Raw genomic sequence first — 25,458 nt, 5'->3', positions numbered from 1 at the left:
CCAAGACACTATGGTAAGTTTAAAAGAGCGGCGTTGTTGCTGAGTGGCCGCCGAAAAGTCAGGAAAGAGCATCACCCAAGCATTTTCATGTTTTAGATCCTGGATTTTCCTGGACTGGGCCAATATCATGTCCCTGTCCCTGTAGTTTAGAAACTTAACCAGGAAAGGTCTGGGGAAGGCTCATGTTGGTCTGCGGCCAGTGGGGACCCTGTGTGCCCTCTCCACAACATAGGTGGGTGAAAATCTTTCAGTGAGAGCAATTGCTTGAACAGGTCAAAAAATATATAAATAGGTGAATAAGAGGGTGCTGTCTATATGAATTGAACCATTAGACTGCACTAATGTGCTAATTTCTATGCTAATTTCTGTACTAATTTGAATATTAATAAAACAACCAAAATTAATGGTGCATACAACATAAAAAACAAAAATTCTGATAAACAAAGTGTAAAGATGTACAAAGAGATAGATACATATCTATATTGAACATCAAGGTGATTGTGTTAATAAACACCAAAGTGACAATGTGTGTTGGTAAACAAAGTGAGTATAAAGTCCAAAAAATTCCACTGAATCCACTTTGGTTTTATTAATATTCATTTATTACCTTCTGTGTGTATATTGAAATTAGCACATTAGTGCAGTCTAATGGTTCAATTCATATAGACAGCACCCTCTTATTCACCTATTTATATATTTTTTGATCACATCAAAATCATAATTTTCAGCGCCGCACTTTACTATTTCCACTTTGCCTATATACAGTATACCTGTTGTGCAGGCAGCTATTATATATATATATATATATATATACCGTATTTTCCGGCGTATAAGACGACTTTCTGGATGCAAAAAAATGCATCCAAAGTCGGGGGTCGTCTTATACGCCGGGTATACGCTAAGTACTCACTTTTTTCCCCAGCGCTGACAGACCCCCATGCTGCGATCGCGAGCGTGTATTGATTTCAAAGCCGCGCCTTCACTGCAGAGTGTTCTGTGATAGGAGGAACAAAAATCTTCCCAGCAGCGCCTCTGTTCTTTGTTCCTCCTATCACAGATGCCTTCTCATCCTCGGACGAGATGAGAAGACGTCCGTGATAGGCGGAAAACATAACAGAGGCGCTGCTGGGAAGATTTTTGTTCCTCCTATCACAGAACACTCTGCAGTGAAGGCGCGGCTTTGAAATCAATACACGCTCGCGATCGCAGCATGGGGGACTGTCAGCGCTGGGGAAAAAAGTGAGTGTTATTGCACTGGGGGCAACAAGTACAGGCACAGTGGGGGCAAGTGATGGCAATGTGGGGGGCATGTAATGGCACAGTGGCAATGTGGGGGCATGTAATGGCACAGTGGCAATGTGGGGGCATGTAATGGCACAATGGCAATGTGGGGGCATGTAATGGCACAGTCTGGGCATGTAATGTAATGGCACAGTGAGGAATGTAATGGCACAGTGAGATTTGAAAAAGACTGTTTCTGTCAGCGGTTCTGGCTCCCCCTCAGCTTCCAGAAAGACTAGTAAGAAGGGGGTAGTCTTATACAGTGAGTATATCCCAAAACCAAAATTTTTCCTGGAAAATTAGGGGGTCGTCTTATACGCCGGGTCGTCTTATACGCCGGAAAATACGGTATATATATATATATATATATATATACACACATACATACCACTTGACAGCACGGTTTTCTTCTTTTTTTTACTTATAAATTGCTTGAACAGGGCCTCAGTGAATAGGACCGGCTTGACCCCCTCCGCTCCTTCTGGCAGGCCTACAACCCTGATATTATTCCTTTTCTGCCTGTCCTCTGCGTTGTCGGCCCTGCGCTGGAGGGAACGCACCAGATCACAGAGTCCCACTATGTTGGTGCCATGTGTGTGGGAAGTATCCTCAACCTTGACAAATCTAGTATGATATGATGAATCCATTTACTAATTTATTGTCCTGAATAAAAGTAATTTCTGTACTAATTTGAATATTAATAAAACAACCAAAATTAATGGTGCATACAACATAAAAAACAAAAATCCTGATAAACAAAGTGTGTAGATGTACAAAGAGATAGATACATATCTATATTGACATCAATAAACACCAAAGTTACACCAAACACCAAAAGATAAAAATTGTAACTTAATTGGTTCTTTAAATTTTAACTCCATTTTTTTCTCTTTCAGCCTTACAATCTACTAAAGGACCAGTAAGATATGGTCCAGTATTTGAGGAACAGCCCCAGAACACACTGTTTCCAGAAGATTCCACTGAAGAGCAAGTAACCCTCTCATGTCGTACTCGAGCCATTCCCCCAGCCAGCTACAGGTATACTGTAAGGAGTATCTATGCAATGCATCCCTAGCTGAGATATAAAATATTGGAGACTTCGGAGAATGCCAATATAACTGTATGTAATGTAATTGTAGAACAGCTTGATATATTAAAATATAGCGCTACCCCCTCAAGAGCCGCTGGTTTGTTTTGGGATCTACTCTCTTAGTTTGGCTCACCCCTATTTAACAAGCTCGAACCCTCCCTTGACACATCAGAAGTCTGGTGGGTAAGGTATTGTGACCTCTGCTGGGCTGGGGTCACAATAGCAGGCACACAATATACAGTGATATAACAATAGTATTACCTGCTTTCATGGAAGGTCCCTCCAGACAAGAAAATACTCTTCACACAGTGGATATAGTTAAACCAGCAAGGTAAGTTTACTTCATGTGAAATTGAAGAAACAAGCATAGGTTTAGATCACAAACAAATAACGGTTAAATAATATCTCACTATGATTCCGCAAGGGCCCTTGTAGGAATCAGCAATCAATATCAGTATGGAAAGGGTCAGATGAAGAATAGTACTATTTACTTAAACTAAGGTAGGAAGTCTATGCTCGCGAGCTCCCTCCAGCGAGCAGTTCTGCAGAACAGTTAATGTCCACGTTGCGGCCGGTAGGTGCACGTTAAATTTGTAATCCACAGTGGCAAACAATGAAAGAACTTTACCCAAAAAAGTATCTGGAACAGTAGATGTCAGTGATCTGAGCGCTCGTCAGCGTCAGTCACTTTTATAACACACTTAACAGTTAACTGGGCCTCTAAGCTGCAGCTGGAGGCCAAACACGTATCTACGGCCTGTGGGGTGGCACTAAGTTATCTGCCTAGGTGAAAGTCAAAGCTGAGCGTATGCTCTCTCACCCGACAGGCCGATCTGCCTGAATTCTCCTCAGAAGGCGCGTTGGTAAAACACTGCTCCACAGCACAAGGGTCCCAGACGAGGGTGCTCCACTGTTTCAGACGTCAGCTGGGCTGCCTCTTCGATCTTTGGGAACACGGGCTGGATACTGGAGTCTTTCTTCCTTCCGGATGGTTGGTCTCAGTGGGTTTAGGCCCAGGCTTCTGGCCTAGCAGCACGGCTGTGCTGTGACGGCAGCTCCGCATAGGTGAAGATGCTGGTCCTGAGAGAGAGAGATCGGCCGTGCCCTTTTCTTAAGTAACCTCCCCCACAAGTCTGTGCGGGGGTGTCACATGTTCCAATGCTGCAGGGCAATATGGGATGTGTAGTCTGTTTCTCCTAAGAGTCAATGGAGTCCATACCTCCCGCTACTTGCAATCCCATAATGCATAACTCCTTAAAAGTATCTTACATATGTACAAGTGTGAATAAAGTCCCAGTGAGGCCTGTCCCTAACTCTGACAGGATGACCCTGCTACAAAAAGAAGTTGAAAGACTTAGGCAGGCCATATGGACAGACTGAATGTACCAAGCATAGGCGTGCGCACAGGGTGTGCCAGGTGTGCCCAGGCACACCCTAATCACTCCCTGCAGTGCAGATTCCCCCTGCTGCCCGGTGTCCTCTCCCACAGCATGGCTGGCTTCCCTCCTCTCCCATTGGCTACTGCAGTGGGCACACATAGATGATATTTCAGGATGAGTGGGGGAAGGGGTAATGTAATTCACTGGCCCCTTCCCTTTCTGAATGAACACACTGAGAGATCAGTACTATTTTTTTTTGAGCTTTCAGGTGCACACCCTAATGCAACAGGCTGCGCACACCTATGGTACCAAGTTGATCGAAGACAATGACCTGGCAGGAGGGATTCCCACATCAACACTGTCTGTTTTGATTAGGGAATCAAGCAAATTTCTTTCCTGTAACCCATGGTTGCAGGAAAGAAGTTTGCTTAGTGTATGGCCAGCCTTACTGGCTAGACAGACTTACTGGCTGGATCACCAGATGGAAAAAAAGGAAAAGCTGCCAAAAAAAGAAAACCAATATAGCCACTAAGTTCAAGAACTGGTATGCTGCAATATTTAAAATTTTTGTTTTTGAGTTTAAAGTATAACTAAAGGCAAAACAGTTTTGGACAGACTGGAGGGGGATTAGAACACATATTAGGTTTTTCCATGTACATGAGATTCACCTTCTTTATTTGTCCTGTTTACCATTATCATTGAAAGTGAAAGTAAAAGAATATCCCAAATTATGGGTTGTCCCCAAAAAAGTAATGGAGGGCAAATCTTCCAATGGGGATACTAGTTCTGGTGGTTTGGGGCCCCAAGGGATTTCCTTAAAATGAATGTAAACCCTCACATATATCCAGTGAAGTGAACAGCCTCAGATGATACAAAGGGATGAAACAAATCTCCCTACATACATTTTACATGTATATGCAGGGGAGGGCTGGCAGCCTTAGGCCTGGGGGGCAAGTCCAGTCAAGTGGCCCATAGAGTGTGGAAAAGTGATGGATCGAGGAAAACAGTCTAAGATTTTTCATGATCACAAGAGTCCGCACAGAGGCCCCCCTTACATCAGAGTCCGCACAGAGGCCCCCTTACATCAGAGTCCGCACAGTGGCCTCCCTTACATCAGAATCCACACAGTAGCCCCCCTTACATCAGAGTCCACACAGTGGCCCCCCTTACATCAGAGTCCGCACAGTGCCCCCCCTTACATCAGAATCCACACAGTGGCCCCCCTTACATCAGAGTCCACACAGTGGCCTCCCTTACATCAGAGTCCGCACAGGGGCCCCCCTTACATCAGAGTCCACCAGTGGGAGGTGAGCAGCGGCCGTGAACTGTTAACAGAGCTCCAGCAGGCATATTCCTGCTCTGCAAAAACAGCATTTGGTAGTGGCGGCCGGTGGCTGTGCATAGTGTCACCAGCCCGGGGGGAGATTTCCACCCTGCCCCCCCTGCCAGCCCTCCCCTGTGTATATGTGCTGTCTTCAACTTTATATACTGTTTAGAAAGTGCACATCATGTTTGGAGATTTTCTCTTTCTGGTTAGCAGTGCAGTAAAGCCTGGGCATACAGCCAAGACAGCTGATTGGAGGAAAAAGCACACCCCCCCTTTTCTTATAAATAGAGATTTTCAGCTCTGTCCCTTGAATTGTTCTGGGTTTTGCTAATCTATGTATAGCATCCTCCCCAACACAAACCTCCAGCTGCTTTTATCATATGTGACAGAACTTGTCAGGAGTTATCAGGCTGATAACAGAAGAACAGAGCAGGAGACTGCTACAGAACATAGTGCTTTGAAGAGAGATAACAAAACACAGCAGATATATGTGCCCAGCTCCAATTTCATGAATTAGGTTTACATCCACTTTAATTTGCAGGAATTTCCTCTCACTTTCTATTTTGGCTATTGGACAGGAGGTGAAGGGAAATCTCTCCAATGGGACACAGATGGCAAAAATTAAACCTTACATGGGTTATAACCCTCCCTTACTTTGTCCAAAATGGAAAAAAAATGTTTTGCCTATAGTACTACTTTAATACTGCTTTAAATATTTGAGACAGTTATAAGCTCTAAATACAAATACAGCTACATTTTCAGAGAAGTGACCCATGTCACTTTCCTAACCTCTCTCTGCTCTGCACAAACTTTCAATTAGAAATAGGCAGTTTGAAAGTAAAAGCTGTCTCTTCAGAGAAGTCATAGAGCTCTGTGACAGCGGTGTCATGGGTGCTCATTGTATTAATTATATAACATTATACAGTAATACCTCAGATTGCGAGTAACGCAGTTAACAAGCATTTTTGCAATACAAGCTATTATTTAAAAAAAATCCTGACTCGGTTTGCGAGTGTTGTCTCCCAAAATTAGCAGTATTCAATGCTCTGTGGTGTGCAGTACCGCATTTGGGTTGCCGGTGACACTCGGAGCCTTCGGAGCTGTTCGGATGCACTCGGAAACACTTGGAAATACTCAGAAACACTCCGTTTCCGAGTGCATCCGAGCGGCTCCGATCGGCCTCCGAGTATTTCTGAGACTCTCCAGCTCCCCCCACCTTTGGCCACATGCTGTACTGCATACAATAGAAGTCAATGTGGAATGAATTATCTTAGTTTCCATTGACTTCTAAGGGGAAACTCGCTTTGATATGCAAGTGCTTTGGATTACAAGCATTCTCCTGGAATGCATTATGCTCGTAATCCAAGGTTCCACTGTACATAAAATACATCTACAGCAGTTCAAGATGTATTACCCGAAAAACAAAAAACACTTCTAGTAAGAAACTAGTTATATCCAACTTGAAAGGAAAAAAACTATATGGAGTACCACAATGTATTTAAGAAAATGTAAATGCTCTGTCATTGACATGACATTTTATTGGTTCTATTTGCAGATGGAAGCTGAATGGCACCGATCTGAACCTTGCTGATAACTCTAGTTACCGGTTATTTGGAGGGAATCTGGCCATCTCTAACCCTACTCAGTCCAAACATGCAGGGACCTATCAGTGTGTTGCCTCTAACACTTTGGGTACCGTGCTCAGCAATGAAGCCTCACTACGATTTGGATGTAAGCAGGATAACAAGACATTTTGAAGTCACAGAAACTTCCCTGCCCTCAAGGAGCTTATAATCTAAGGCCACTATCACACATACTCTACATACATACACACACACAAACACACAACGGTCCGTTTAGACCAGTGGTTCTCACCCTTTCTAGTGCCGTGACCCCTTGATAGAATTTTTCAAGTTGTGGGGCCCCATAACAGTAAAATTTTCATAGAGTGGGCTGTCAGCGCCCAAGGCAAGACAAGTAATTTGCACCCCTAACCCACGGACATTTAGCACTCCCCGAGTCCCTTCCACTCGTACAATATTAAAACCCCTTATGGTACATTTTAGGTTGGACCATACTTTCTCTTTGTTCTCCTTCCTTTCCCTTTTATCTCTCTCTCTATCCTAGTTTTTTCCCCCATCCATCTCTCTAGCCTACATTCTTGTTCTCTAATTCTTACCCTTTTTCTTTGATCCTGCCCCTCTTTTTCTCTCCCTTCCATGTACTCTCTTTTTATTCCTTCTCTTACTCCTTGGTGGGGGGAAATGGGATGTGTGGTAGTGCTGGGGGGGAAAGAGTTCTGATCAGCCAACTTAGGTGCTCTTGATCAAGGTCATCTGCTGATCTGAGAACTGTAGTGGGGACTTTTAATGGCAAACCTAATCACCGGTAGTGTTACTCACTGTGTCTCCAACTCTGTGGTGTCTCGTAGCAGTGACACCTATGCCGAAATCAGGATATAGGGTCTCCTCCAGCCCCTCCCACTTCACATTCCACTTCAGTCAGCTGACCTCTAGTCTCTGCCCCCCAGCCATGCCGTGAACTGAATGGGCAGCTGTGAAGAGGCAGAGTGGGCAGCTGTGGGCTCTAGGAACTGCCCAGGATTTTGTGACCCCTGGCAAATAGTCATTCGACCCCCGGAGGGGTCCCGACCCCAGGTTGAGAACCACTTGTTTAGACAGTATTCATTCAACCTGCCAACATGTTTTTGGAGTGGGGGAGGAAACCAGAGTACCCAGAGAAACCCCATAAACCTGCAAGGAGAACATGCAAATTCCATGATAGTGTCCTTACACAATAATTATTAAAGACTTACAGTTCAGCTTTAAAATTCAGTTAGCATGCTACACTTTGCATAACTACATTATTTGTTTTCCACAGACTTGCATGAGTTTTCACCAGAAGAGAGAGATCAAGTGAAGACAACAGTAGGACAAGGAATTATGTTGCCATGTAACCCTCCACAGCATTATCCAGGTATTTCTTATGCCAAAATGTTATCAAAACTTAGACTTAGAGAGACAAACTAAGATTTCGTTTTGTTTTTTAACATGATTAGACAGTCTACTATGCAAGTCTGGTAATGTACAGTACACTTGCTAATACCTTCCTTCTTCAATAAAGAGATCATATTTACAACTTATTAGTAATGAGAAATGCCACACCACTGCACTGGGGGCGATTGAGGCGCAACCGCATTCACTTGAATGGTCCACCTTTAGCAGCCCTACTGGCTACTGTAACAGGCGCTTCCAGGGCCGTAATGCGTTCCACGCTGGAGCGCATGCGGCGACCGCGCAATGATGTAATCGCCCGGCGCCGCGTGCGTTTCAGGTTGGAATGTGGAAGTTCGCCTCGCCTCACCGCTGTGCTGGAATCAGTGCTTATGCACTGCACCTGTCTCCTGCCTATAAAGGCATTTAGGTTACATCAAAACGCTGTTCTATTATTGTCAGCCGTAGCTGGCTTGGCTACCTTTTAACCAGAGCTACTACTCTTCCTAAACGGGAAATCATCCCTTGCCTGGATCTGCGCTGTCAACCTCACAAGAGTTGCTACAGACACTGCAAGATATCCCCCACCAGGAGACCCTCCATAGAATAATCCCTAAACTACGGAACTCCGATGCTGCTAAACTACAACAAGACTCATCCTCTGCAAATGGATAAGTAGCCATTGTTTCACTTGTAGTGCCTTTAGAATCATCTACTACATATATTGCTTCTAATCAGTTGCTGTATTGAACTCTGGCTTACTAAGTACTAGCATACTGCTTGAGATTGTCTGTTGTGTTCTCGGCTACTTGTTGTGGAGTATCTTAAAAGGGACATACACTCTCAAATTACCTGAGCTATATTTGCCTCTCTTACGCAACTACCAGTTTCCTACACCTTGCTTAATTACTCCGAGCTTGACATAAGTTGTTACTTGTTTATGGGCCCATGTCCTAAGTTATTGAACATGTTCGCCTTAACTTTTCTATGCTAGGGTTTGAAGGTATTTCATACCTGCTCCCTTAGTGACCTAATGCATTCTTTATGTTAAAGTGATATGATGTAGAGAACCCCCAAACTCCTGTTCCTTGATTGGAGTGACGCCTGGGGTCCCATACTGATAATCACTTGCATACAGAAGTGCAGTGGAATCTTCATGTGCATTGTAATATTTTAACGCTAGGGGTTGGACGCATGTTGTAATAGCTCCGCCCTTAGAAGCTCAACGCATTCATATATGTGAGAGAGATGATGTAGTGACCCCCCAAACTCCTGTTGTCTGATTGGAGTGACGCCTGGGGCCTAGTACTGAAATCTCACATAGAGACGTGCATTAAAATCCCTGCTAACCGCAGTTGTGGTTCACTCCTGTTCACCGTAGGTTGTGACAGAAAAATAGAACCTTAAAATGAACCCAGTGGAACATGCAAACCATGTGGTCGCCCTCACTCAAAAGGTAGACGCACTTGGTCAAACTGTAAAAACTCTGCAGTTGGAGAACCAAACACTGCAAGAATTAGTTGCGCAAAATCCAAATGTGCCTCGTTTTCCCCCTGAACCTAAGGTCAACCCACCTGTACCCTTTACTGGTGATCAAAAGACCTACAGAGAATTCATTAATGCATGTAAATTAATGTTTGAATTACACCCTCGCACCTTCCCCAATGACAGGATTAAGGTGCTTACCCTCATATCCGGTTTATGGGGAGAACCACGTGCTTGGGCAAATACCTACCTAGAAGAAGAGGATCCAAGCCTAAATTCATTCAGGGGTTGGACGCATGTTGTAATACCTCCGCCCTTAGAAGCTCAACGCATTCATATATGGTAGAGAGATGATGTAGTGACCCCCCAAACTCCTGTTGTCTGATTGGAGTGACGCCTGGGGCCTAGTACTGAAATCTCACCTAGAGACATGCATTGAAATCCCTGCTAACCGCAGTTGTGGTTCACTCCCGTTCACCGTAGGTTGTGACAGCTACAGAATGTGATGGAGGAATAATTTTTGCCATACCATCCCCTTACTCTGCCTTTGCAGCTTAAGAGGGGGTAGTTGGAGGGGAGAAGTGAAAATGCAGCTCAACTGCATGTTTTTACAACACTGCCCCTAGGCTGGCTTTACTTTTTTGTATTTCAGTAACTGCAAAATACACTTTTTTCATACATATTACTGCAGCACTTGGTAATGCACCATTGGCAGTGCAATGCTATTCATTTTGAATTACACCCAAGGACACATTGCAGAGCACCACAATACACACATGGAAGTTTGGTGTATTGGCAGTCTATTCAAAACACAGAGGTGCAATAATTAAGGGAAGTGCATAGGGGAGAAGAGCAGTAGATCAGCATAGGGAGTGAGTGAGTGAGCGAGTAACTTGTATAGCGCTGCAAATGCAAACTAAATCGCCTCAAGGCGCTTTTTGCATCCAGTGTCATCCTGTGACTTCAGAAGAGGTGGGTCTTAAGTTTTTTCCTGAAGGCCAGATGGTTTTCTTCCATGCGGATGTCCGTGGGTAGAGCGTTCCATAGCCGTGGTCCTTAGACTGCGAATCTTCATTCTCCTTTAGATATGTAGTGGGTCTTGGGGATGTGGAGGAGGTTTTGGTTAGTTGGTGCGACTAGGGGTGTAGTGTTTTATTTTATCGCATAGGTATTGTGTGCATTTGTGAGTGAGGCAGAGGGTCTTGAATGTAACCAAATTCTTAACGGCTAGCCAATGGTGGGTCCTCAGGGACAGGGTGATTGATTCTCAGTTTTTTTTCCCGTTACCAGTCTGGCTACTGTGTTCTGGACGACTTGTAGACGCAAAATTTGGTATTTGGGAAGTCCGAGGTAGAAGGAGTTTGCGTAGTCGAGTCAGGAATTGATGATTGTTCCAACTACTACTGCTGTGTCCTCTACCGGGATGAAGGGGATGAGTCTACGCAGCAGGTGGAAAAAGGTAGTGAGATCCGCTGACTACTGATCCTATTTGTGCATTCATAGTCATGTCTGAGTGAAAGATGACTCGGAGGCTTTTGACTTTGATGCTTGGAGTGATGGTTTGTCCAAGGATGGTGGGTGGTGTGCATGTTGTCCTAGAGTTTTTCTTTCAGTTTGCGTGGAGAAAGAGAAGTTCTGTTTTGAATCCATTAAGTTTGAGGGAGCTCTCCGTCATCCAATCATCGATCAATGAAAGCTAATTTTCTAGTGTGTGGTATTGGTCTTTTTTGTTGGTGATGCAAAGGTAAAGTTGAGTGTCATCAGCGTAAGAGTGATAGAGCAGGTCCTGTTTGCTGATGATTTTGAGGAGGGGGTGGAGGTAGATGTTGAAGAGCATGGGCGATAGGGTTGATCCTTGAGGGACGATCCTTGAGGGACTCCGCATGTAATTGTATGTGCTTCCAAAGTGAAAGATCCTAGCTTCACTGTTTGGGATCGATTCTCTAGGAAGGATGCAAACCAGGGTAGATCTAAGTCTGCAATTCCAGCTACTTCTGTGAGACGAGTGAGCAGAGTTTTGTCTATTGTGAAAGCTGCACTGGGGTCCAGCAGCACCAGTAGACATGATTCTCCGTCATCTGCTGCTTCGAGGGCGTCATCCCAGATTTTGAGAAGTGCAGTTTCTGTCCCATGGCCTGGGCGAAAACCAGATTGTAGTGGGTCCAAGAGTATGTAGGTGTCCAAATGGAGTTGTAACTGTTGTACTACTGCTTTCTCCATGATCTTGGAGATGGTGTTAAGGCTTGTTACCGGTATATATTTGGAGCTGATTTGGTGATGAAATGTCTAGTGTGGGTGGGGCTTTGTTTTATCAGCATGCTACCAGATGAGGAGTTCACCACTCTCAGTGGACCTGGAGAGTGTGATAGAGAGTTGAGCTTTAGGCCTGGTTCACACTGGTATGATTTGAGATGCGATTTGACATGTCAAATCGCATCTCAAATCGGCGGCATTTGCCAGCATTTGTTGGCAATGGCACCGTCCTAATCGGTGTGCGGCGCTTCACCGATTTCAAAAAGTAGTTTCTGTACTACTTTTTGCGATTTCGGGCCGCGATTTACATTGACATCTGTGCAGAAACAGATGCACAGATGTCTCTGAAATCGCGGCCAAAATCGGGGCTGCCAACGGGAGTGAAATCGTGCGAGTTCAGCTGAAGTGAGTACACCCCTAAGTGAAAATGTTCAAATTGGGCCCAAAGTGTCAATATTTTGCGTGGCCACCATTATTTTCCAGCACTGCCTTAACCCTCTTGGGGTTCACCAGAGCTTTGCAGGTTGCCACTGGTGTCCTCTTCCACTCCTCCATGACAACATCTAGGAGCTGGTGGATGTTAGAGACCTTGCGCTCCTCCACCTTCCATTTGAGTATGCCACACAGATGCTCAATAGGGTTTAGGTCTGGAGACATGCATAGTCAGTCCATCAGCTTTACCCTCAGCTTCTTTAGCAAGGCAGTGGTCATCTTGGAGGTGTGTTTGGGGTCTTTATGTTGGAATTCTGCCCCGTGGCCCAGTCACCAAAGGGAGGGGGATCATGCTCTGCTTCAGTATGTCACAGTACATCTTGGCATTCATGGTCCCCTCAATGAACTGTAGCTCCTCAGTGTCGGCATCACTAAGCTAGTAAAAGGCAAAGAGCATCAGCAGGGGGAGCACAGGCTATACTGGTTATTAGTCATTAGTCCTCTTAACTGCCTTTTTTAGCACAACTTCCAAAGTTTAGTTAATCTTTAAGTAATACCATGATCACTGAACTGAAATCTTTCTACGATCTCGGAACCGGAAATTGCATCAATGCATTTCGCCCCTCCCACATGGCGTCATCAAGAATGTATAATTATTCTAACATGTAATGCCCCTTACACATGATCTGAGTTTCTGTCGGAATAACCTCTGTACGACGGCACTATAAGGGGGAAGTTCAAATCCAACGGCACCACCCTTTGGGCTGCTTTTGCTGATCTCGTGTTACCGCATGTTAGTAAAAGTTTGGTGAGATACAATTCACGCTTTTCAGCCATTGTGCTTTTCAGATCGTTTTCTGCTGTTCAGGTTGTGCTTGTGGGTTCGTATCTGTCTTTCAGGGCGTGTTGTCAGGTTGTATCTGTTTTTCAGTGTGTTCTTGTCCGCTCGTTCCTTATTTTCAGGTCGTTCTTCATAGGACTTTCTGTTCTTCAGTAGAACTGTTTAGTTCGTTCTGACCAGCCAACTGTTGTGGCTACGTACTCATCGTAGTGTTAGGGCTGGGCTTGGTGTTGGGGTTCATGCTTTAGCCCAAACTCAGTCCATGAACAGGGTGAGGAGGAGTTCATGGACGAAGAATTGGTTGCTCCAGTGGGATACCTTTGCCTTTGCTGTGGGAGATCCAGGAGAATAATCCTGATGACTTCAGTAACTATCTCCCGTTTTTCACAGTCTGTTGGCTTTGCTGTCCCCTTATATCATGAGGCAGGACACTGTCATGCGGCAAGCCATAGTCACGATGGACTATGATGATAATAACCATTATTATGGAGATCTAGCTTTAAAATCAAATATAAATATTCATGAGATCACAAGAAACAATAAAGAAATCAGTTTGTCAAAACAACTTCATAATTCTAGCGTTAGAAAGAAGAAAAGAATGCACTGCATTAAACGATGCAATAATTTGCAGCTTGACGAATGTGCTATCTCCATTACGAACGCTAGTTTGTCACCCGGTGACCCCGACCCATATGACGTCACAGTCCCGTGGAATGATGGGACTGTGACATCCTATGGGGCAGGGTCACTAGGTGACATCACCCGGTGACCACGCCCCATGCCTATATAAATCGTTGCGCACCGCACACATGGCATTACAGCGGGAGAGATCGTCGTGTCAATATCAGGACAAGAGAAGAGGGAAGAAGACAACGGGGAAGACCGGGCAGCCGCCCGGCAGAAGTCAGAAAGCACCGGAGAGCGCAGAGAAGGCACCGGAGAGCGGAGAGTTGGAAGAAAACCCCCAAAGTCAGAAGAAGACCCCCGGAGCTGCCTAATAAATTACTTTAAAAACCTGTAGTGTGTTTTTTTTCTTGACACTTCCCCCCCTTATTAAAGGGGGCTCCCAGATTACGATAACCCCCTCCGCCCGCAGACCCCAACAACCAATGGCCAGGGTTGTCGGGAAGGGGCCCTTGTCCTCATCAACATGGGGGCAGGGTGCTTTGGGGTGCCCTGCCCCAAAGCACCCACCCCCCCATGTTGAGGGAATGCGGCCTGGTACGGCTCAGAAGGGGGGCGCTCGCTTGTCCCCACCCCCTTTTTTGACCGGGCCGGTGCTCGGATAAGGGTCCGGTATGGATTTGGGGGGGACCCCACGCCGTTTTTTTCGGCAGGGGGTTCCCCTCAAAACTCTTACCAGACCAATGGGCCCAGAATGCCAATGAAGGTGGAACCCATGCCGTTTTTTTTTTTCAAAAAATATTGGCGTGGAGTTCCCCCTAATTATTGGGGGATCAAAGTGGCGTCACTGCTCATTGAAGTCGTACTTCAAGTCGTGGGGCAAAGTCAGGTCCATAGTCGTACGACTGTCTTGTTAAAATCGCGGCCAAGAATCGCGGCAAAATCGCAGTAAAATCGTGCGACTTTGAAGTCGCATAAGTGTGAAAGTAGCCTGGGTTTTTTCCCTCTAGGCTTCTGGCACTCCCTCTAATCTTTGTTAAGTTTCTTATTCTGATCTATTATTAGTTAGTTGTTGCAATAAAGTTTTTTTCCTTACAATTCATGTTTGTTTGTGAGCAGTACCCAATACTTATCAGAGCAGCCTGGTTCAAGGATTTTTATGGATAAGATATCTAGCTGCTGAATTCCCACTGCCTAGTTGGTATTGGCTTTTTAGATCAAAATTTGCAGCTAGATTTGTTTAATGGACTTCCAATAGTTACAAATAACTTATAACAAAAAGAAAATATAATCTTTTGGCTTCAGGCTAAGGCTTAGGTTCTACAAATGCTCAAAGAGACCACTATGACATTGTGGGACATTAAGGTTATTTGACAGGTCTGGGGACTGCCTAATTTGAGAGATCATGTTGAGAGGTGCTGTGCTGTTTAAGCATTCCATGTCAGAGATTTCCTTGTTGGAGAGAGACTGTCCTATGGTGCATCTGTGCACCAACATCTTTCACTTACTAGTAGAAAATTTCAGGAAAGCTTCTTTCTTACTCACACCCCACCCCCTTACCCCAGCTCTATCCTATAACAAACCCACCGGATGTCTGGAAGCAAATTACTTTTCCAGACAACCAACAATGTCAGGATGCAGTGCTTATTAGTGGGAAAGCTCATGAACTCAAACTCATGAGATAACTGGACACATAGGAGGTGATACAGCAAAAGAGGAGTGTGCATATGCACAGTGTAGACTCAGGATCAAAATAGTGAGTGGGAAAGGGCAGTTTTTGGAATACTTGTTTCTTTTCCAAGCCTTCTCTAACATATTTGTTCAATTGAAATTGCATATTATTGGATTGACTGTTGTTTATGGATCCTTTTTATTTATTGTTATCTGTTTCTTGCAGGTTTATCCTACCGATGGCTGTTGAACGAGTTTCCTAATTTTTTGGCCAATGGCAGCAGACACTTTGTGTCCCAAGTGACAGGAAATTTGTACATTGCACGGACAGAAGCAGAAGATGTAGGAAAATATTCTTGTTTTGCCACCAGTCACATCGCATTTACAACCAAAAGTGTTTATAGTAGTTTTACTCCACTTATCGTCACTCCAGGAGGTTAGTGGCTTAGTGATGTAATAATGTTTTTAGCCAATCCTATTGTAGAATAACGCATTTCCAACTTTGAGCACTGGCATACCACTGTACAGAGCTGGCCCAAGGAGTGCATGTGTGTAATATAAAAAAAAACAGTCACTTCCAGCGCTAAGGGGTCTTCTAAAGTGAAGGGCAACAGGGACATCAGTATCCCAAGACTGGGTGGATGCTGCCTTCCTCAGATGGGGTGATCCGATGGAAACTACAAAAAAGACAAAATGGAACCTAGTGCACCTTGTGCATTACCACTGACATATCAATCATTTGTCATTGGTAATGCACTAGGTGTGTGCACCTTCCATTTTGTCTTTTTTGTGCATGTGTGTAATGTTATATTGGGACTTGTTTGTGATGGTACTATGTCAGTTCTTTTTAAATATGAATTTGCGGCAAGTATCTCTCCAGTGCCTAACCATCTCTAGAAGCCAAACACATAAATTCACAACAAATACATTAAATTATGTCAGCAGCCAGAGATCTTTGATGTGGGCTATTGTAAAACTTTTGGAGGAATAAAGAGATGTAAATAACATGCTAATCTAAGTTGTAATCTTCAAATGGCACTTTAAGACCAGGTCTTTTTCTGACATTTATTGTTTACTATTAAAAATCTGTATTTTGTGCTGGAAAATTACTTTAAAACCCCAAACATTATTATTATTTTTTTTGAAGAGACCCTAGAGAATAACATGGCGGTCATTGCAATATTTTATGTCACACTGTATTTGCGCAACGGTCTTTCAAACCAAATTTTTTAAATAAATTTGAAAAAAATAAATGTAAAAGTAACACAATTATTTTGTATAATGTGAAAGGTGATGTTACGCCAAATAAATAGATACCTAATATGTCATGCTTTAAAATTGCGAACGCTTGTGGAGAGCACTTTAAAAAAAAAATCTTATTTTTTTTACTATTTATTTTTACACTGTCCCTTTTTTTATTCCTATTACAAGGAATGTAAACTTCCCTTGTAATAGAAATAAGCATGACAGGTCATTTTTATTGATTGCTCATTTACCTGTGAAAGCAAAATAAATCTTTAAATTTTACCTTAAGGAGAAAACATTTTTTTTGTTTATGCCCAAGAACAGGAAGTGACGTCAGACGTCGCTCCGGTCCTACAAGAACATAGAGCCGGGTGGGGGCTATACTGCCTAGCCATTGGCCGCACCGGATCGGTTCCGGGCTTCCCGACAGCTCCAGGAAGCTCAGAAACCAACGGGAACCTCTCCTGCAGGCCTATAAAATTGATCTTGCAGCGAATCTGCCACTGGAACCACTTTTATCTGAAAGCCAGCTGCCTAACTTAAAAAAAAACGATACGGGTTTATGGCAGCTAGCTGCTGCCATAACACTGTTTTTTGATGTCAAATTAATGACTTATATTTACAGTTAGGCAGTCGGCAAGTAGTTAACTAAAAATAGGAGAAAATCTTTTTTTACTGCAGTGGATTGAAAAATGGGTAAGAGAGTTTACAAACAGATATATTAGCTTAACATTATAATAACTTTGAGACCCTAAAAACAAAACCAATTTTGCACGTTACAGTTTCTATAATAAAGAGCAAAGTGAGAGTCCTGATACTATTAGCGAAAAACGTTGTGTTCACAGATGAATAATTGATTCATAACAGAATTGCATTTGGAACAAAGTCCCCCATAATCATAGCATATCAGCTAATAATAGCAAAAGTGCAAAGCAAATCAAAGTCTGTACTGTACGCAGTTGCAGAAATAAATTGATACTTTTGAATGTATTTAAACGAATTTAAACTTTTGAGGCCGGTCCTTTCTACTAAACAAAAGCTTTATCAATATTATTCATATGACTTTGATAAAGACATGAGCACTTATACATCGCAAACAACATAGACAACCTAGTGCTATGGTCTGAGCTTGTCTGGACTTATGGAAAAACAAAAATACTGTAGATGGTTCTCTCTGTAGAGGATTTTAAAAATGTACAGTGCGATCATTTGATCTCTGAATATTCTTATATGGTTGCCAATTGTGTAAAAATTTGCAAAACAATTTGTCTTTTACAATAACCAAGTTGCCCTCTTTCAAATGGGCTTAATAGTATTGACAACAGGTACCCACCAAATGAGTACATTTCATGGGCAGATTTGAAAAACTATATACAGCAAAGAGATTCTAATTAGGCCGCAAACGGTAGCACTTCCAAATGAGGAAGGCATAACTGCCACAGCTAACCCATGGAAAGTCTTATGGTAGGGAGATCTGACAAACACCATCCTGTGTTGTAAATAGTCTTGTTTGCTGTTTAGCAATACAATTGATATATAGCTACTCTATCATTTCTACTGTAATAGTGTTATCTTCCTAAAAACTTCCTAAAAACTTGGCTACAATAAAGTATAAGTAGATACAATCCAGTTACAGTGCCTTGAAAAGTACCATATTCATACTCCTTGAAATTTTCCACATTTTGTCATGTTACAACCAAAAACATAAATGTATTTTATTGGGATTTTATGTGATAGACCAACACAAAATGGCACATAATTGTCAAGTGGAAGGAAAATGATAAATAAATAAATAAATAAATAAAAATGTTCACAAACATCTGAAACGTGTGGCGTGCATCTGTATTTAGCCCCCTTTACTCTGATACCCCTAACTAAAATCTTTTGGAACCAATTGCCTACAGAAGTCACCTAATTAGTAAATAGAGTCCACCTTTGTGTAATTTAATCTCAGTATAAATAAAGCTGTTCTGTGAAGCCCTCAGAGGTTTGTTAGAGATCCTTAGTGAACAAACAGCATCATGAAGGCCAAGGAACACATCAGACAGGTCAGGGATAAAGTTGTGGAGAAGTTTAAAGCAGGGTTAGGTTATAAAAAATATCCCAAGCTTTGAACATATCATGGCCATCCACCTAAACTTACAGGCCGAGCATAGAGAGCATTAATCAGAGAAGCAGTGAAGAGGCCCATGGAACCTCCACAAATCTGGTCTTTTTAAAGAAAGCCGTAGGAAGCTCTTTCTAGTTATGATACCTGGTACCCTCCCAAAAACTGCCATTTAAAGACAAGGGTTATGGGTAAAGCATTTGAGATTCAAGTGCATTTAACCATGTGTAGCTTTCATATTTCAGAAAAAAACTGTTGCAGCAGCGGCAAACACATAGAACTTTCATGAAGAATTGATTAATTTTGATAATCCAATCTACAGAGGTGAAAGTTTGGTAGTTTCCAATTCCATGAAAAAAAGCAAATTAATATATTAAATACACAAGGGATACATTGGAGTCGAGAAATGTAAAAACAGAGCTTGTGATATACTCTATTGGGTGGGACTGAATGGTTAAAATAAATCAAAAATGCACAAATGTCCACTAAGCTGGCAGCTTCACAGTTTTAATCCTAGAAAACCTATGATCATCCATATAAAAAAGGTGCATGTAATTTTCCTAATTGGCCAGACATCCCGTGACATATTTTGGTCTGTGAACTATTGAAACCAAGGTTTGACTAAAAATATTTCTCCATTACCATGGAGAAATTAAATGTAATTTTTCCTAAATATAAAATTCCAAAAGAGTTTGCCTCAACTTTGTGGATATAAGTCCACAAATGGGCCTATTTGTCACATAAGCAAAAACAATGCATTGGTGCCAGAAAATAGCCCCATGTGATGAACTCGCTTTGCATTTTTATTTTACATTTGCTTTGAATAATTCTTGTGAAAAGAAAAAAGGAAGACATACTGTGAGAATACTGAGAGGGGACACACTAAGATGTTTTATGTTTGTAACAGGGATGGACTGGGACAATAAAGTGGCCCTGGACTTCAGCCAGACCGGCCCACTTTATTTTTCCAAACACACACGGCAATCGCGGGCACCCGGCGGCAATCGTGGCCGCCGGGCACCCGCGCCGGGTCACGAGCGCTGCCGCGGGCGCACGCCCTAGATCGCCGGGAACACAGGACGTCATATGACGTCCACCCGGATCGGCGAGGGGTTCCTGCCGCCATCATTTCCCTATGGCGCGGTATGGAAGTGGTTAAAAAAATCAGAATGGCAGTCACAGTTCATAATCTTCATACACATATCACATTATTACATCAGTTACTATGACCAGTGGTGGCAGACAGTACATTCCTCCACCACCCCACCCCCCCCCCCCCTCACAGACTGGCATTCTGAATTTTTTGATACGCAGCATGGCGAGGGGGGGGGGAGGGGAATGTACTGTCTGCCACCACTGGTCATAGTAACTGATGTAATAAGTGTATGAAGATTATGAACTGTGAGTCACAGTTCATAATCTTCATACACATATCACATCAGTAACTATGACCAGTGGTGGCAGATTTACCCCCCCCCCATGCTGCATATTAAAAAAATCTGAATGGCAGTCACAGATCATAATCTGCATACATCCGATCAAACTGCACTGTAGTCAGATGCCTTAGTAGGCTTGTGTTAACCTTACTTGTTTAACTTGCTGGCAATGGTGGTGGTGGCACTGACTGTATCGTCCTCCTCGGCGGCGCTGGCTCCGCCTCCTCTTGTAACTTGAACAGCCTCTCTCCTCGGGCTCGGCTCCTCCCATGCTCCTCCTCCCATCCCCTCCTGCATAAGGCCGTGACCCCTGAGATACGTCACGCCGCTGGGAGGGGAGCAGGGCCGCTCTAAACATAGGAGGAGCCGGAGGGAAGTGGCAGCCGCAGCGTAATGGACGGTTATTGGCTGACGGTGCCGCCGACGCCGGATACGTACAGCCAAGGAAAATAAATACTGAATCAGAATCACTGAGATTGACAGTGATTGACAGCCGGCCCAATTCCGATCAGCCCACCGGGAATCTCCCGGTACTCCCGATGGCCAGTCCATCGCTGGTTTGTAATGTCATGATGGGATTTATTTCTCAAGCCACACCATAGTAATTTACAGGAACTTACCATGTGCATAAATGTACTCAAACCAGAAAGGATATATACAGTAACATAGAACAACATTATTAACAATTAGCAGCATTTCAAATATTTAGCTTTCAATAGAAAGTTTGTACAGGTAAATACTAGGGTTGTCCCGATACCACTTTTTTAGGACTGAGTACAAGTACCGATACTTTTTTTTATGTACTCGCCGATACCGAATACCGATACTTTTAAATGTGTCCCCAAATGCAGCCATGTCCCCCTACATATGCAGCCAAGTCCCCCTACATATGCAGCCATGTCCCCCACATATTGCAGCCATGTCCCCCACATATCCAGCCATGTCCCCCCACATGCAGCCATGTCCCCCCATATCCAGCAATGTCCCCCCACATGCAGCCATGTCCCCCCACATGCAGCCATGTCCCCCCGTATATCCAGCTATGTCCCCCCTATATCCAGTCATGTACCCTGTATATACAGCCATGTCCCCCGTATATACAGCCATGTCCCCCGTATATACAGCCATGTCCCCTGTATATACAACCATGTCCCCCGTATGTCCAGCCATGTCCCCGTATATACAGCCATGTCCCCTGTATGTCCAGCCATGTCCCCTGTATGTCCAGCCATGTCCCTGTATATACAGCCATGTCCCCTGTATGTCCAGCCATGTCCCCTGTATGTCCAGCCATGTCCCCTGTATGTCCAGCCATGTCCCCTGTATATACAGCCATGTCCCCTGTATATACAGCCATGTCCCCCGTATGTCCAGCCATGTCCCCGTATATACAGCCATGTCCCCTGTATGTCCAGCCATGTCCCCTGTATGTCCAGCCATGTCCCCCGTATATGCAGCCATGTCCCCTGTTTATGCAGCCACCTACTGTTAATCACCGCGGCGCGGGGAACATTACAGACAGCTTTCGTTTGAACAGCTGTTTTCCCTGCCGCGCATAGACACTCCCCCTTGCTCGCGATTGGACAGATCCGTCCAAGGGGGAGTGTCTATGCACGGCGGGGAAAACAGCTATTCAAACGAAAGCTGTCTGTAATGTTCCCCGCGCCGCGGTGATTAGCGCTGTAGCGGCGTTGGTGGCGGCGGTAGCAGTGGCGCTAGCGGCGGCGGCGTCTGCGGCGGCAGGGGGGGGGGGGGGGGGGGGGTAGTATTCTATTCTAGTATTGGCGGTATTAGCGGGAGTACGAGTACTCCCGCTAATACTCGGTATCGGTCCCGATACCGATACTGGTATTGGTATCGGGACAACCCTAGTAAATACAGTAGGTGGTATCATTATATATTACTAGGGTTAATAAAAAAAATAAAGTATATATTTAAGTCAATACATCAGAAGACTATGACCCGGATTCACAAAGCACTTACGCCGACGTATAACAAGTTACGCTGACGTAAGTGCAAATGTGCGCCGTCGTATCTGTGCGCCAGACCCACAAACTAAGATACGCCTAAAAACAGGCTTCACCCCGCCAACGTAACTTGCCTACACCGGCGTAGGATGGGCGCACATTTAGGCTGGACGCATGGTGGCGCTCCCATTGATTAGCCATTCAAATATGCAAATGAGGGAAATACGGCGATTCACGAATGTACGTGCGCCTGGCGCAAGCTACGAGAGGTGCGTGTAAGTTGTACGTCCGGCGTAAAGTTATTTCCCATAAAGGAGGCGCAACCCAGCAGCAGACATGCAAAGGTCTGCTCCAGGGAACACAAGCCGATGTATTTTGCGTTGGACGTGTGTCTGGCTGGGCGTAGGTTACGTTCACGCCGTACGCAGTGATTCGGCGTAGTTTGGGCAGTTGTTCCAACGTGGTTGTGAGCAGGCGCAGGGGGATGCGTTCACGTCATGGCGCATGTGCAGTTCGTTATATGTATCTGTCTGGCGCTCGGCCCATCATTTGCATGGGTCACGCCCACTTCCACCTACGTCGGTGTACGCCTTCGAAACCCACGCCACACTGGCGCAGCGTTGGGAGCACTGGCTTGCTGAATTCCATGCTTGCCTCTCTGCGCTGCGTTGGCGTATCGTACAGTGGTTACTCTACGGTGGCGTAATGTGCGCCGTGCTCTCTGTGAATCTGGGCCATAGTATATAATCATGGTAAAAAGTATACAAAGAAACACCCGCTTGAAGCGCTACACCATAGAAACGGTAAACCACAGTGTTCTGTGTGATTCAAAAGTTTCACTAAAACACACACCCGTGCGGCTGTCAACCACTAAGGAGACATGGGCAAAAAGCAAAAGAACAAAAACAACAAAACAACAACAAAATACAGCGCACAAGGGTTAAGTGAATGTCACTTTATAGTCTCTAATATAATATAGAAAAGCATATATGCATGAATAATTGAAATGGCCACAAATAGCACACAGGAAACTAGAACATTAAAATTCTAAAAAAGTCTAATATAAAAATATATAAATAGTCCACATTACATAGGCAGAAGTTCATGTGGAGATGGTAGAGTGAAAACACATACACTTCGGGGGAGATGTTGAAGATAGATCCAAATGGTGTGCATACACTAGTATGCAGAGGTGATACGATACCTCAACAAAAGCAGCCGTTTGTACGTCTCTATGCGGGGAGATGGAGTCCGTAGGTGGGAAGATGACAACCACGCTGGGAGCAGGTGTAAATGCTGTTTCCATGCAGAGAGGATACTGCCGTATTGACCGCACTAGCTCAGGGGCTGATGGAAAAGAAAAACTTCCTCGCGAACGGAGATCTCAAGCGGCAGGGCAAGTCCTGGAGGGGAACCACCAAGCCGGTTCAGTGACGCGGCCGCGTCACACGGAAGCGAGGAGCGGGAGACGGAAGCCTAATTGAGTCACGCAGAAAGAGAGAAGGAGGTGTCCGGACACCATCAGTCAAGCGTCAGGTGACTCCAGGCGCCAATCAGTGTGGGCAAAAATCAAGCAGTAAGAGTACTGGCGCTAGCGTCACTGGAAGGATTTCCCGAGTGTCGGCACAACACATCAGCTACAGTGTGCTTACTGCAAACATATAGGGGCATCAATGATAGTTATGGTGAGCCGTGACTGACATGTTTCGCGTGCCAGGACGCTTTATCAAAGTCACGGGCAGGCTCCACCATCAGGTTAATAAAGGGAGAGGAATAATTCCATTGGACAATAACACAAGGAGGGGGAGGATTCGAGGTCTTAACCCTACCATCACCACCACATTGATAAAAACAACTGAAAAAGTGAAAGAATATACTTGTATAAATACACATATATAAATATATATAATTTATGGTCGTTACCCTCTGACCGAGAGAGATGTGGATCACATAAACACGCGACAAGACTTACAACATAAATAGACCTGAAGTGTGCCTTGGTGGTCTGGTCAGTATGCCAAGAAAAGGGGGCATACCCAAGGTAAGTAATGGGTAGTTAATTGAAGAAGGACATGCTGAGAAGTGCCCTGAAAAAGGGAAGGGCGGGAGGGTGTCGAATGCGATTGAATGCGCAGACTCACGGACATGAGGTGAGCTGGGAAGAGTCGGCCCAGTGACATGTAGTACTGCACACTGAACCGACAAAGAGCATGTGTGAGTGGGCTGCTTAAATACCCTCCGGGCTCCTCCCATAAACTCAGGCCACCATACTGGCCTTCTTATTTATGGTCGTTACCCTCTGACCGAGAGAGATGTGGATCACATAAACACGCGACAAGACTTACAACATAAATAGACCTGAAGTGTGCCTTGGTGGTCTGGTCAGTATGCCAAGAAAAGGGGGCAAAAGACTCAGATAGGGAAATAGTTTATATTGATTTCTTGTATTTATTGAGCCAGCTTGGTAAAGGCTTGTGCCATTCCTTCATGAGGATTTGGGATGTATGTGGCAAAACAAGGAGACTTCCATCAGCCTGGTATTTTGATTACGTAGTCTGGTACTCCCTGTTGGGAGGCAACTGAGGCTGCTCCAATTCGGAAAGAATGTCCAGAGAACTGACTGGGGTTTGAAGCCCAAGTTACTTAGGAGGATTCTGACATGCTTGACACACTGGCTGACACTCAGGGAGCTGGTTTAGAAAGGGTAGCAACGAGCTACCATCAGATTGGCTGGGTAGATGGAGCAGTAGTGGGTCGAGCACCGTCACTGGGCGTCAGGCGTTGTCAGTCTGAAACAGGTTGATGTCAACCCCAGGGGCCTGTTTGTTGCGTTTGCAGACTGTGAGAGTGTAGTGGTTCGAAAGCGAGTCAGGTGGCGTCGGAGCAGTGTGTGACTGCCGGAGCCGCTGACTAAATTCACTAGGTTGTAGGGAACCGTAGAAGGCCTGGTAGATGGCTGTTGGGTGACTAGACTGGGCAAAGCCCTAAACAGGGAACGAGTAAGGATTTTAGACATGTCCCTAAAGAGGGGACTCTTGAAAGGTAGGCGCTTGCCACTGACTACAGGTTGGTGCTTCTGTATGTCCTGTAGGAGGGACTTGACTGCATGGGCTCGAGAATACTGACGGTTTACTGGGGTCCTGCAGGGACAGGAAATGCTGGATGCCATCTAGATATGGCGTGATAGTATTGAGAAATGGTCAGCTGCATGTGGCAATACGATATGAAGGCTAGGATGTGTCCAACGTTGCCTATTGCTGCTCCGGGGCAAGGGGCCAAAAATTTGCGATTAGTGTTCCAAGCAGTGCGATAGGCCTTCAGTGTGTT

At 44.6% G+C, this 25,458-nt stretch overlaps 1 protein-coding gene across 1 annotated transcript in view; it reads left to right on the top strand.

Moving 5' to 3' along the window:
* Positions 1-25,458, top strand: part of CNTN2 (contactin 2) — a 218,135-nt gene that overhangs the window by 76,885 nt on the left and 115,792 nt on the right. The window contains exons 3-6 of the mRNA XM_040337562.1: positions 2,178-2,319; positions 6,633-6,808; positions 7,958-8,053; positions 15,603-15,812. Coding sequence (XP_040193496.1) covers positions 2,178-2,319; positions 6,633-6,808; positions 7,958-8,053; positions 15,603-15,812 — 624 coding nt within the window. The remainder of the gene's footprint in view (positions 1-2,177; positions 2,320-6,632; positions 6,809-7,957; positions 8,054-15,602; positions 15,813-25,458) is intronic.

The sequence above is a fragment of the Rana temporaria genome, chromosome 2, assembly GCF_905171775.1.
Source record: "Rana temporaria chromosome 2, aRanTem1.1, whole genome shotgun sequence".
In the NCBI taxonomy this organism is placed as follows: domain Eukaryota; kingdom Metazoa; phylum Chordata; class Amphibia; order Anura; family Ranidae; genus Rana; species Rana temporaria.
Note: the sequence above shows the minus strand (reverse complement) of the source record. Positions and strands in the feature narration are given on the sequence as shown.